This window comes from Bufo bufo, chromosome 2 (genome assembly GCF_905171765.1).
Source record: "Bufo bufo chromosome 2, aBufBuf1.1, whole genome shotgun sequence".
Lineage (NCBI taxonomy): Eukaryota > Metazoa > Chordata > Amphibia > Anura > Bufonidae > Bufo > Bufo bufo.
Window position 1 is genome coordinate 744,902,730 of NC_053390.1, and position 12,948 is coordinate 744,915,677.

Sequence of the window (12,948 nt, forward strand, 5' to 3'; positions counted from 1 at the left end):
TTTGCCTATTAAACGTCTATGAGGGACAGTATCAAAAGCAAAATCCAGAAACAGTAAATCCACAGCCGCCTCTCTGTCCAGGCTACTACTCACCTCCTCATAAAAACAAATCAGGTTATTCTGACTAGTGATGAGCGGCAGGGGTCATATTCGAATTTGCGATATTTCGCGAATATTTTGTCGAATATTCGTCAAAAATTCGCAAATTCGAAAATTCACGTTTTTTTTTTTACTCAAAAAATCGGAAAGGTAATGATTGTGTAATATGCGAATTTTTGGAATTAAAATTTTCCAGATTCGAATTTTTTTATTGCGAATTTTTCAACTTACAACTATTAGACAAAGAAGATTATAGCACTATATTAGCTAAATTGCTCTATATTCGATTTTTTTCGAATATTCTCTATATTGCTATAACTTAGTTTTTTCGAATATTCGTAATATTCTAAAACAAGAATATTTAGCAATATAGCGAATATAAAAAAAAAACTAATATAGAGCAAAATTCGCAAACACTACTACTAAAGTCAATTATATTGCAGCCTTCTTATTGGCCCACAAGCTAGAAGCAGTGACGGATCATGTGTACTGATAAAAAAATAAAAAATAATCGAATATTCAAAATTGCGAATATATATACCTATATTCGAAATATTTGCGAATTTTCAAAGTACCTATATTCGCAATAAAAATGCGAAATTCCAATATTCGTGATCAACACTAATTCTGACAACTTCTGTCCTTGGTAAACCCATGTTGGTTAATTATCACTTATATTATTATTTACAGTCACATACTCCTGTATATAGTCCCTTAAGAGTCCTTCAAACATTTTCCCATGACAGAAAATGGGAGGACCTTGATCCTTTTTTTGAATATGGGCACCACATTTGCCTTTGTCAGGGAACCAGGGGGGCCGTTTCCCATCAGGTTCGCAGGCGCGGGCGGCGGGTGCAGATGGCTCCTCCTCTTCCTCCTGGCAGGACACCTGATGTTGATGTGGACAGTGCGTCTGTGCGAGTCGGACGCCTAGTGCGCATACGCGGTACACACATGCGCGGGGATACGAACGTAGTGCGCATGCCCCATCCCAGACTACAGGTGCTACTCAGGCTGGGGGAGGGCTTCGGCCTCCGTCACTTGCCCTCAGCCTTATGATTGGCTTCTGACTAAGGAAGCCTCCTGGTTGCCCGGCAACCAGGGGAGGCGGTCCTGGGTTCACTGTGTACTTAAAGCCAGTCAGAGCCTTGACTCATTGTTGAGTTATTCAACCTTATGGTGAACACCCAGCTCTTCCCTGTGAATCCGCTGTTTATCCTGACTTCCCAGCTACCGACTCCTTGCCTGTTCTCAGGATTACGATTTCTGCTGCCTGCCACGACCCGGAACTGGAACCGACTACCCGATTGGATTGACCTCTTGTACTACGCTAATCTTTGGGATTATTTCATCCCTGCCAAGGGGTTCCACACCTGATCCACTATTCCAGTCCTGACATAATAACTCAGCCTGAACCATGGAACCCGCGGGACCTGCGGACGGTGCCCCTTCTTTGTCCGAACAACTGACGATGGTGGCGCAAGCCCTTCAGGACATGCAGGCCAGCCATGCACACCTATTAGGGAGAATGCGTGCCCAGTAGCTGCGCCAGGCCCAGTTCACTGCACTACCACCCTCACCTGCTTCGCTCCACGCACCTCACTAGAAGTATTGAACAGTGAACCGACCGTAGCCCTACCAGAACGCTTTTCTGGAGACAGGAGGAAAAGACGTTTGTTTATTATTTCTTGCGAGCTACTGTTCTCCTTGAAACCCCGCACTTACTCCTCGGACTACGTCAAACTACGGACAGCTATCTCCCTGCTCACGGGACCCCCACAGACCTGGGCCCATCAGCTCCTGCAAACTGATAGCCCAGTGCTGTCCTCTTGGGGCTCCTTTGTTTCCGCTATGCAGGCAGTCTTTGACGACCCCCTGTGTGCTTCCACCTCTAGGGACACTCTCCGTTCCCTTCGACAAGGAAGGCGTCCAGTGGAGGACTACATTACAGAGTTCCGGGAGATCGCACCAGATACCGGACTCAATGAAGTGGCCCTTATCGACCAGTTCCGGATCGGACTGTCGGACCAGTTAAAAGACGAACTCGCCCGTATCGGGGTCCCGGAGGTCCTGGAAGGGCTGACGAGCACGGTTACCCAACTGGACCGCCGTTTCCGAAAACGAAGGGCGAAGAGACAGCACGCTCTGCCTCATCCTGCACGGCGATCCAATCCTCTTCCAGTTTCAGTCCTTGGGCAATCCTCCACAGTGGGAGACCTCACCCTGGACAAACCAATGCAGGTCGGAGTAGTCAGGGGTCCACTCTCAGCGGTTGAGAGGTCCAGAAGGCGGACTCTCAATCTCTGCCTCTACTGTGCCAAATCCTGGCATATGTAGAGAGACTGTCCTGTCAAACCACCTACAGGTAGGACTGTCAGTTCTGCCGTGTTCTTGAACATACCTGTATACAACGGTTCTTCTCATCTAACTCTATGTGTTTCTCTGCAGCTGAACGGAACTGGCTATGAACTTACGGCCCTAATCGATTCGGGCACCAGCAGCTGTTTCTTTGATTTCAAGCTTGCCACGCAGCTAGGAATACCCTTGCGCCCCAAGGAACACCGATCCCGACTCCACATGGTGGACGGCAGTACATTAAAATCCGGACCTTTCTCCATGGAATCACACCCTCTTATCCTTTCCGTTGGTCGCCACCACCGTGAAGAGATTGTGTGGGACATCGTACCCTCTCCTTTGTTTCCAGTTATCCTCGGCATCCCATGGCTTAGAAAGCACAACCCCCAAATAGACTGGGCCCTGGGACGTGTCACATTTCAGTCCTCCTATTGCATTTCCCACTGCATCTCCTCCGGTCCTGGCCTCATCTCCTCTGGTATTACCCGCTAAATATGATAAATATGCGGATGTCTTTGAGAAAGCGGGGGCAGACACCGTACCTCCCCACAGACCCTACGACTGCCCCATTGATCTACTCCCCGGGGCCCCGCTGCCGTACGGACGGTTATACAACTTGTCTGAGCCCGAAACCCAGGCGCTGAGGGATTACATTGAGGAGAGCCTGGCGAAGGGCTTCATCCACCCGTCCACCTCCCCAGTCAGTGCAGGTATCTTTTTTGTGGGGAAGAAGGATGGGGGTCTTCGGCCCTGTGTGGACTACCGGGGCCTTAACAACATCACCAGGAAAAATAAATACCCTCTCCCTCTCATCCCTGATCTCCTGGACCGAGTGAAGGAAGCCAGAGTGTTCTCCAAGATCGACCTCCGGGGGGCCTACAATCTTGTGCGGATCCGTGAGGGCGATGAATGGAAGACGGCTTTTCATTCCAGATTCGGTCATTATAAGTATCTGGTGATGCCCTTCGGGCTGTGCAACGCCCCAGCTACCTTCCAAAGCTTTATCAACGATGTCTTCCGCGACCTACTAGACACATATGCGGTAGTGTATCTGGATGACATCCATATTTTTTCCCACACACTCCAGCAGCATGAGAGACATGTGAAGTAGTCCTCCAGCGCCTTCGGACACATCGACTCTATGGGAAGTTGGAGAAAAGCATCTTTGAGGTTCCTTCTATTGAATTCTTGGGATACATACTGTCCCCCGGAAGAGTGTAGATGGATCCCAAGAAGGTTCAGACCATCCTAGAATGGCCTATCCCACGAAACCGACGAATGGTCCAACAGTTCATCAGTTTTGCGAATTTCTACCGTCGCTTCATCCAGAATTTCTCTGCCATATGCGCTCCTATTACGGTCCTAACCGGGAACAACGTTCCATTTGTATGGACCCCTACCACTCACAAGGCCTTCCAAACCCTCCAAATGCTCCTCACACAAGCTCCGGTACTGGCGCAACCTGACACTACTCTCCCCTTCTACCTGGAGACAGATGCATCAGAGAAAGCTGTCGGGGCAGTTCTCTCCCAAAGACAAGAGGAGAAACAACTTCTACACCCAGTGGCGTTCTACTCCCGCAAGTTAACCAAGGCGGAACGCAACTACGATGTGGGCGAGAGGGAACTACTGGCCATAAAGAACGCGCTGGAGGAGTGGCGGCATCTACTGGAGGGAGCCAAGCATCTGATAACCGTCTATACTGATCACCGTAACCTAGAATATCTTTGTACTGCTAAGAGGTTACGGCCCCGGCAAGCCATGTGGGCCCTCTTCTTTTCCCGCTTCACCCTTCAGATAACACATGACTCCGATGCCGTGTTTTCGCCTCCAGAAACCATCCTTCCAGGCACCTATTTTCTGGCCACACAACATTCATTACTCGAAGAGATCCGACAAGCCAGCATGACCATACCATCAGAAGCAGCACACCTGCCACAAAGGCAGGGTCCACGTTACCATCAGGGAAAGGTCTACGTGCCTACTTCCCATCGGGTGCCGATCCTGCAACATCATCACGACCACCCAACCGCAGGTCACCGGGGAATACGCAATACCTTAGAGTACGTGCAGAGTCAGTTCTGGTGGCCTTCCCTAGCGGCGGATGTACGGTCCTTTGTGGGCTCATGCACTATCTGTGCCATGCACAAGAGACACCCGGCCAGTCGGGCCACTACAACCTTTACCCATGGCAACGGTGCCCTGGAGGGACCTCGCCATGGACTTCGTGGTGGACTTACCTCCTTCACAGGGCCACACTACGATCTTGGTTGTAGTAAATAGATGCACCAAGATGGCCCACTTTATCCCGACTACCGGCCTTCCAATGGCCCAACATACCTCAAAATTGTTCCTACATCACGTGTTCCGCCTACATGGACTTCCCTCCTCTATTGTGTCTGATCGGGGTTCGCAGTTCACCTCCCGTTTCTGGAGCCAATTTTGCTGCTGCCTCCACATCACCCGCAACCTGCCCCCTGCTTATCATCCCCAGTCCAACAGACAGACGGAGAGGACGAACCAAACCTTGGAGAAGTATCTCCGCTGCTATTCGTCATACCTACAGGACGACTGGGTGGACCTTCTACCTCTGGCAGAATATGCATACAATCAACAGCAGCATACCTCTACAGGACTCTCACCCTTTTATGCGAATTACGGGTACCATCCCTTGACGCTTCCGGACCTTCCGGTGGACATTCCCGTACCTGAAGTAGCCCAGCGCCTCTGTCGTCTCCGGCATTTGCTACGTATCCTAGTGCGGAAGTAACAGCAACTACTCAGCAACAGCAAAAGACTCAGGCCGATCGGAGACGCACCGAGAGCCCCAAGTACAGAAGTGGGGATAGGGTATGGTTATCCTCTCAGCACCTCAAATTGACCTGCCCGTCCAAGAAATTGGGTCCTCGCTATTTGGGACCATTCACCATCTCCTCAATGGTCAACGACGTCGCAGCGAGACTAAGCCTGCCGACTTCATTTAACATTCATCCGGTGTTTCATATATCACTACTGAAACCCTATCGTGCCAACACCCTTGTGGGCAGAGTGCCGGTACCAATCACTCCCATTCAGGTGGATAACAATGATGAATATGAAGTCCAGGGGATCTTGTACTCCCGCTGGCGCCGTGGAGTCTTGGAATACCTTGTCCACTGGAAGGGATATGGGCCAGAGGAGCGTTCCTGGGAACCAGCAGGTAACCTTCATGCAGACGCCAAGGTCCGCGCATTCCACAGGGCTCATCCTGATCGCCATCCCAGGTTCGCGTCCGGTGGCCGCTCCTTGGTGGTGGGCTCTGTCAGGGAACCAGGGAGGCCATTTCGCATCAGGTTTGCAGGCACAGGCGGTGGGTGCAGATGGCTCCTCCTCTTCCTCCTGGCAGGACACCTGATGTCGATGTGGCCAGTGCGCCTGCGCGAGTCGGACGCCGGGTGCGCGTGCGCGGTACACAAGCCACGCACGCATGCGCGGGGATACGAACATAGTGCGCATGCGCCATCCCAGACTACAGGTGCTACTCAGGCTGTAGGGAGGGCTTCGGCCTCCATCACTTGCCCTCAGTCTTATGATTGGCTTCTGACTAAGGAAGCCTCCTGGTTGCCCGGCAACCAGGGGAGGCGGTCCTGGGTTCACTGTGTACTTAAAGCAAGTCAGAGCCTTGACTCATTGCTGAGTTATTCAACCTGTACTGGGACTGGGGATCTGTACTGGGACCGATTTTGTTTAATATCTTCATAAGTGATATTGCAAAAGGCCTCGCTGGTAAGGTTTGTCTTTTTGCTGATGACACAAAGATAGGTAACAGGGTTGATGTTCCTGGAGGGAAACGCCAAATGGAAAAGGATTTAGGAAAACTAGAAGAATGGTCCGAACTCTGGAAACTGAAATTTAATGTGGATAAGTGCAAGATAATGCACCTGGAGCGTAAAAACCCAAGGGCAGAATATAGAATATTTGACACAGTCCTGACCTCAGTATCTGAGGAAAAGGATTTAGGAGTAATTATTTCAGAAGACTTAAAGGTGGGAAGACAATGTAATAGAGCAGCACGAAATGCCAGCAGAATGCTTGGATGTATAGGGAGAGGTATAAGCAGTAGAAAGAGTGAAGTGCTTATGCCGCTGTACAGAACACTGGTGAGACCTCACTTGGAGTATTGTGCGCAGTACTGGAGGCCATATCTCCAGAAGGATATAGATACTCTAGAGAGAGTTCAGAGAAGAGCTACTAAACTAGTACATGGATTGCAGGATAAAACTTACCAGGAAAGGTTAAAGGACCTTAATATGTATAGCTTGGAAGAAAGAAGAGACAGAGGGGATATGATAGAAACTTTTAAATACATAAAGGGAATCAACTCGGTAAAGGAAGAGAGCATATTTAAAAGAAGAAAAACTACCACAAGAGGACACAGTTTTAAATTAGAGGGGCAAAGGTTTAAAAGTAATATAAGGAAGTATTACTTTACTGAGAGAGTAGTGGATGCATGGAATAGCCTTCCTGCAGAAGTGGTAGCTGCAAATACAGTGAAGGGGTTTAAGCATGCATGGGATAGGCACAAGGCCATCCTTCATATAAGATAGGGCCGGGGGCTATCCATAGTATTCAGTATATTGGGCAGACTAGATGGGCCAAATGGTTCTTATCTGCCGACACATTCTATGTTTCTATGTTTCTATGTAACCTTATGGTGAACACCCAGCTCTTCCCTGTGAATCCGCTGTTTATCCTGACTTCCCAGCTACCGAGTCCTTGCCTGTTCTCTCGATTACGATTTCTGCTGCCTGCCACGACCCGGAACTGGAACCGACTACCCGATTGGATTGACCTCTTGTACTACGCTAATCTTTGGGATTATTTCATCCCTGCCAAGGGGTTCCACACCTGATCCACTATTCCAGTCCTGACAGCCTTGCGCCAATCACTTGGCACTGTCCCAGTACCTTCTTTGAAATCTTTAAAGATTATAAACAGGGGCACATCAATGATTGAAATGAGCTCTTTAAGAACTCTTGGGTGTAATCCTTCTGGACATGGAACCTTGTTCACATTTACCTTATTTAACATAGCTTGGACTATATCTACAGTTAGCCAATTGAGTATATTACTGGATGTACTAACAGACCCAGCATCACAAATATCAGCTCATTTATCTTCTTTTGTATATACAAAGATAAAAATGGGGAAAACAAATTGGCGGCTGCAAGATCCCTTTAGCAATGATATAGCTCCGGTAGAAACAAATTATCAGAAATGTTGAAGTCCAATGTGCTTAATCCTTCTTTCCCAAAACAATCCTGAAGTTGTTAGGCCCCATACACATAACATAGTTGTCAGATCCCATGAAATTCAATGAGTTCTTTTAGCTGTTGTGTATGCCCAGCTTTTGGTTTGGTTTAATAGAACTTCAGGAATTTGGGTCTTGTGGTCTTAATATTGCTGTTAAAATACCCAGAAAGTTGTACCTTACCCTTCTGTGAAGTGCTAGTCATAATATTAGATTGTATAATACTCTTTACACAGTAAGTGAAAACATGTTTTTTTACTTTGATGTTCTTTGATCTATGTACATAAAATAGCTTTTGTAAAGTAAATGTGCTGGCATGTTTTGTACGGTAACAAACATATGGTAAACTTTACAAGTAGGCGATTCCTATGTATTATCAAATATTATAAAGGGGTTGTCCAAGTTATATTTATTGATGATCTATCCTCAGGATAGTTCATCAATATCAGATCGGCTGGGGTCCGACACCCGACTCCCCCGACGATCAGCTGTTTGAAGAGAAGACGCGCTCTGTGCCAGCGCTGCCTCCTCTTCAATGTTTACCTTCTCGCCGTTGCATCTGCAGCGGTGAGCAGGTGTAATTACACCCAAGCCGTCCCATTCATTTCAATGGTACGGATAGCTTCTATACAAGTGTATGGGAACAATCCGTCCCATTGAAATGAATGGGACGGTTAGGTGTAATTACACCTGCTCACCACTGCAGATGCAACGGCGAGAAGGTAAACAGTGAAGAGGAGGCGGCGCTGGCACTGCGCCCGCCTTCTCTTCAAACAGCTGATCGGCGGTGGTGCCGGGGGTCAGACCCCAGCCGATCTGATATTAATGACCTATCCTAAGGATAGGTCATCAATAAATATAACTTGGACAACCCCTTTAAATGTTAATATGTAAGGTTCCTTTCTATTTGTAGTATCTGTGTTACTCTTATTCTTAGTTTTTAAGTAAAATAGATGCACTTTTCATCATTCTTGCTCATCCAATTTTTAGGACTTCAATACTGGAATTGCCATTACTGACATCTCAATGACGGTGGTTACCCTAAAAAATACAGATCGGAAAACTTTTGAGCTCATAACACCTTTTCGGAATTTTTGGTAAGGTCAAAACTATTATAGTATAGTTTTTTTTAGGTGAGTCTGTTTTATGTGAGTTTGCTGCATATGCTGTAATTCTAAAGTAAGTGTATTATGTACCCTGTCATTTTATTATGTGTGTCTTCTGTAACATGGAACTTACAGTGTATTTGGTTATACAAGCAACACGCCACACCAGGTGAAATGGTGAAGTCACATTTTCATATTTTCAAAATTTTTCATTACCTAGCATCAATGTGTCCATAAGGTATAATCAGCCCAATGCATTCCAATAGTGCATCCTTTTGACATAAGTTTGGGGAGTGTGCATCAGTATACGGCACCTTATTTCACTGTATTAAAATCTAAAAAGAAAAATAGAGGACCGGCACTCCCAAGTTGCTAATAGAACAAGGTTTTATTGGTCACTATTCAAACATCAGTGACGCGTTTTGGCACATATAATGCCTTTGTCAAACTGTGATTGCCACTTATTCACAGTTTGACAAAAGCATTATATGTGCCGAAACGCGTCACTGATGTTTGAATAGTGACCAATAAAACCTTTTTCTATTAGCAACTTGGGAGTGCCGGTCCTCTATTTTTCTTTTTGTCTACTGGGGGAATCCGACCCTTTGGACCGAGCACTCCGATCTATTACACAGTGCCGACCAATTTGAACAACATGTAATAAAATCTAGTCAATAAAAAAATAATCTTATACCTCACCCTTTTTTTTTTCATTTTAACTATGGGAGTCAATAGCCAACAGATGTATCTGTATGGTATATGGTAGCTATAAATTGTATTTAGTATTTAATTTACATTTCTGCTCTGAAATGCAGGAATAACATGATATTATGTGTTATTTTAAAAAGTAACTAAGCTTTTCTACAACCTTCCTTTAACCCCTTAAGGACCTATGACGTACATGTACGTCATCTCTGGCTGTGACTTAAGGACCAGAGAAGTACATGTATGTCATGGTGATCGGGCGGGTGCTGTAGCTGTGCCCACCCGATCAGCGGCAGGGGTCCGGCAGTCACTGATAGCCAGAGCCCTGCTGTATGAGCCGGCATCGGTGAATCAGCGCTGACTACGGCACGTGCAGGCTTCAGACATGTGCGGGGTGGCCATCAGGTCCCCGCACTGCTGTGATGGTGACCCGATGGCAGGGAAGGCAGCCCGATGCCTTCTTTAGGCATCGTGGCTGCATTCTGGAAGAGCCTGTGAGATCCAGCCCACTGGATCTCACAGGCAGGAAGGCTGTAAGTGTATTACAGTCTGTCTCAATATTCAACCGATCAAAGACCGAAAATCCCTGTAGGGGCACTACTTATTGTAACTTAAAAGACATATACTTTATTAGATCATTATTAAAATAGTGGTTTCTAGTAAACCATGAACCCCACAACAGTAAAACTCTCAGGTACTGCGCTGGTTTCCTAATTGCTAATTTTTCTAATCCCTTCAACAATGTTGCAGAAAAAGTGTGAGTGGCTACTCATTATATATGCAGTTTGCAATGCCCTGAGTAGAATATGTCCCTATAGGAGAGTATGATTAAACCTATCTCAATAGATCATCTGAGATAGGTTCAACCAGATCATACTCTCCTATAGCGACATATTCTACTCAGGGCATTGCAAACTGCATATATAATGAGTAGCCACTCACACTTTTTCTGCAACATTGTTGAAGGGATTAGAAAAATTAGCAATTAAGAAACCAGCGCAATACCTGAGAGTTTTACTGTTGTGGGGTTCATGGTTTACTAGAAACCACTATTTTAATAATGATCTAATAAAGTATATGTCTTTTAAGTTACAATAAGTAGTGCCCCTACAGGGATTTTCAGTCTTTGACTGGTTGAATATTGAGGTTTATCTCCCGAGGGTCTCTACTAGGGCCCATATAGTAGTGTTTATTACAGATTGTAATACACTTACAGCCAATGCATTACAATACATAAGTATTGTAATGCATTGAAAAAAGGGGATAAGACCCCCAAAAGTTGAAGTCCCAGAGTGGGACAAAAAATAAATTGAAAAAAAGTAAAAAAAATAAAGTTTTCCCCAAAAATTTAGTTTCAGGTAAAAAAAATAAAAGCGTCCTTTTCCCAAAATAAAGTAAAAAAACAAATTGAAAAAAAATATTGAAAAAAAGAAAAGTAGACATATTAGGTATTGCCACGTCCGTATTGACCGGCTCTATAAGAATTTCACATGACCTAACCACTCAGGTGAACACCGTCAAACAAATAAAATAAAAACTGTGCTAAATAAACCACATTTTATAAAACTATGGCTCTCAGACTATGGAGACACTGAAACATGATTTTTTTTTTGTTTAAAAATGCTGTTATTGTGTAAAACTTAAATAAATAAAAAAAGTATACATATTTGGTATCTCCATGTCCGTAATAACTTGCTGTATAAAATATCACATGGCCTAACCCCTCCGGTGAACACCATGAAAAAAAAAAGTGTGTCAAAAATGCCATTTTTTGTCACCTTACATCACAAAAAGCGTAATACCAAGCGATCAAAAAGTCATATGCACCCTAAAATAGTACCAATCAAACTGTCATCTCATACCGAAAAGAATGAGCCCCTACATAAGACAGTCACCCAAAAAAATTTAAAAAAATATGGCTTTCAGAATATGGAGACACAAAAAAAATTTTTTTTCAAAAAGGCTTTATTATGTAAAACTGAGACAAACAACCAAAAAAAGTTGTCATATTTGGTATTGTCACGTACGTAACAACCTGCTGTTTAAAAATACCACATGATCTAACCACATGTAAATAACAAAAAATAAAAATGGTGCCAAAACAGCTATTTTTGTTACCTTGCCTCACCAAAAGTTTAATATAGAGAAGCCAAAAATCATATGTACCCTAAAATAGTACCAACAATACTGCCACCTTATCCAGTAGTTTCCAAAATGGGGTCACTTTTTTGGAGTTTCTACTTTAGGGGTGCATCAGGGGGGTATTCAAATGTGACATGGCAGCTTAAAATTATCGGAGTAAAATCGGCCCTCCAAAAACCATATGGCGTTCCTTTTCTTCTGCGCCCTGCCGTGTGCCCGTACAGCAGTTTAGGACCACATATGGGGTGTTTCTTTAAACTACAGAACCAGGGCAATAAATATTTAGTTTTTTTTGGCTGTTGTCCCTTGCTTTATTAAAGGGAAAAAATTAATTTAAATGGAAAATCGGCCAAAAAAGTGAAATTCTGAAATTTCCTCTCCATTTTCCATTAATTCTTATGGAACACCTAAAGGGTTAACAAAGTTAACAAAAATTGTTTTGAATACCTTGAGGGGTGTAGTTTCTAAAATGGGGTCATTTTTGGGTTGTTTCTATTATGTAAGCCTCACAAAGTGACTTCAGACCTGAACTGGTCCTTTAAAAAGTGGGTTTTGGAAATTTTCTGAAACATTTCAAGATTTGCTTCTAAACTTCTAAGCCAGGGCTGGCTAACCTGCGACTCTCCAGCTGTTGTAAAACTACAATTCCCACCTTGCCCTGCTGTAAGCTAATAGCTGTAGGCTGTCTGGGCATGCTGGGAGTTGTAGTTTTGCAACAGCTGGAGAGCCAAAGGTTGGCCATTCTGTTCTAAGCCTTCTAACGTCCCCAAAAAATAAAATGGCATTCACAAAATGATTCAAACATGAAGCAGACATATGGGGAATGAAAAGTAAGACAATTTTTGGAGGTATTACTATGTATTATAAAAGTAAAAAATTGAATTTATTTTTTATAAATTTGGTATTTTTTTAAAAATAAAAAAGAATTTTTTTTACTCAATTTTAACACTGCCATCAAGTACAATATGTGACGAGAAAACTATCTTAGAATGGCCTGGATAAGTAAAAGCGTTTTAAAGTTATTACCACATAAAGTGACATATGTCAGATTTGCTAAAAATGGCCTGGTCCTTAAGGTGAAAAATGGCAGGGTCCTTAAGGGGTTAAAATGTTCTAAGTAGCCTAAAAAAAAATTGTAATATAGTTTATTAATCAGTAATACAGTTTTCCTGCTCAAATAGGCACCCAAAGTCCTGGTTGCTATTGAGTCTTAAAAACATTATTCTAGTACAGCACTGACACTGACTGATG

General features: G+C 44.4%; 1 protein-coding gene across 1 annotated transcript in view; it reads left to right on the forward strand.

Moving 5' to 3' along the window:
* Positions 1 to 12,948, forward strand: part of ARAP2 (ArfGAP with RhoGAP domain, ankyrin repeat and PH domain 2) — a 703,001-nt gene that overhangs the window by 231,869 nt on the left and 458,184 nt on the right. The window contains exon 10 of the mRNA XM_040419005.1: positions 8,735 to 8,841. Within this exon, the coding sequence (XP_040274939.1) occupies positions 8,735 to 8,841 (107 nt within the window). The remainder of the gene's footprint in view (positions 1 to 8,734; positions 8,842 to 12,948) is intronic.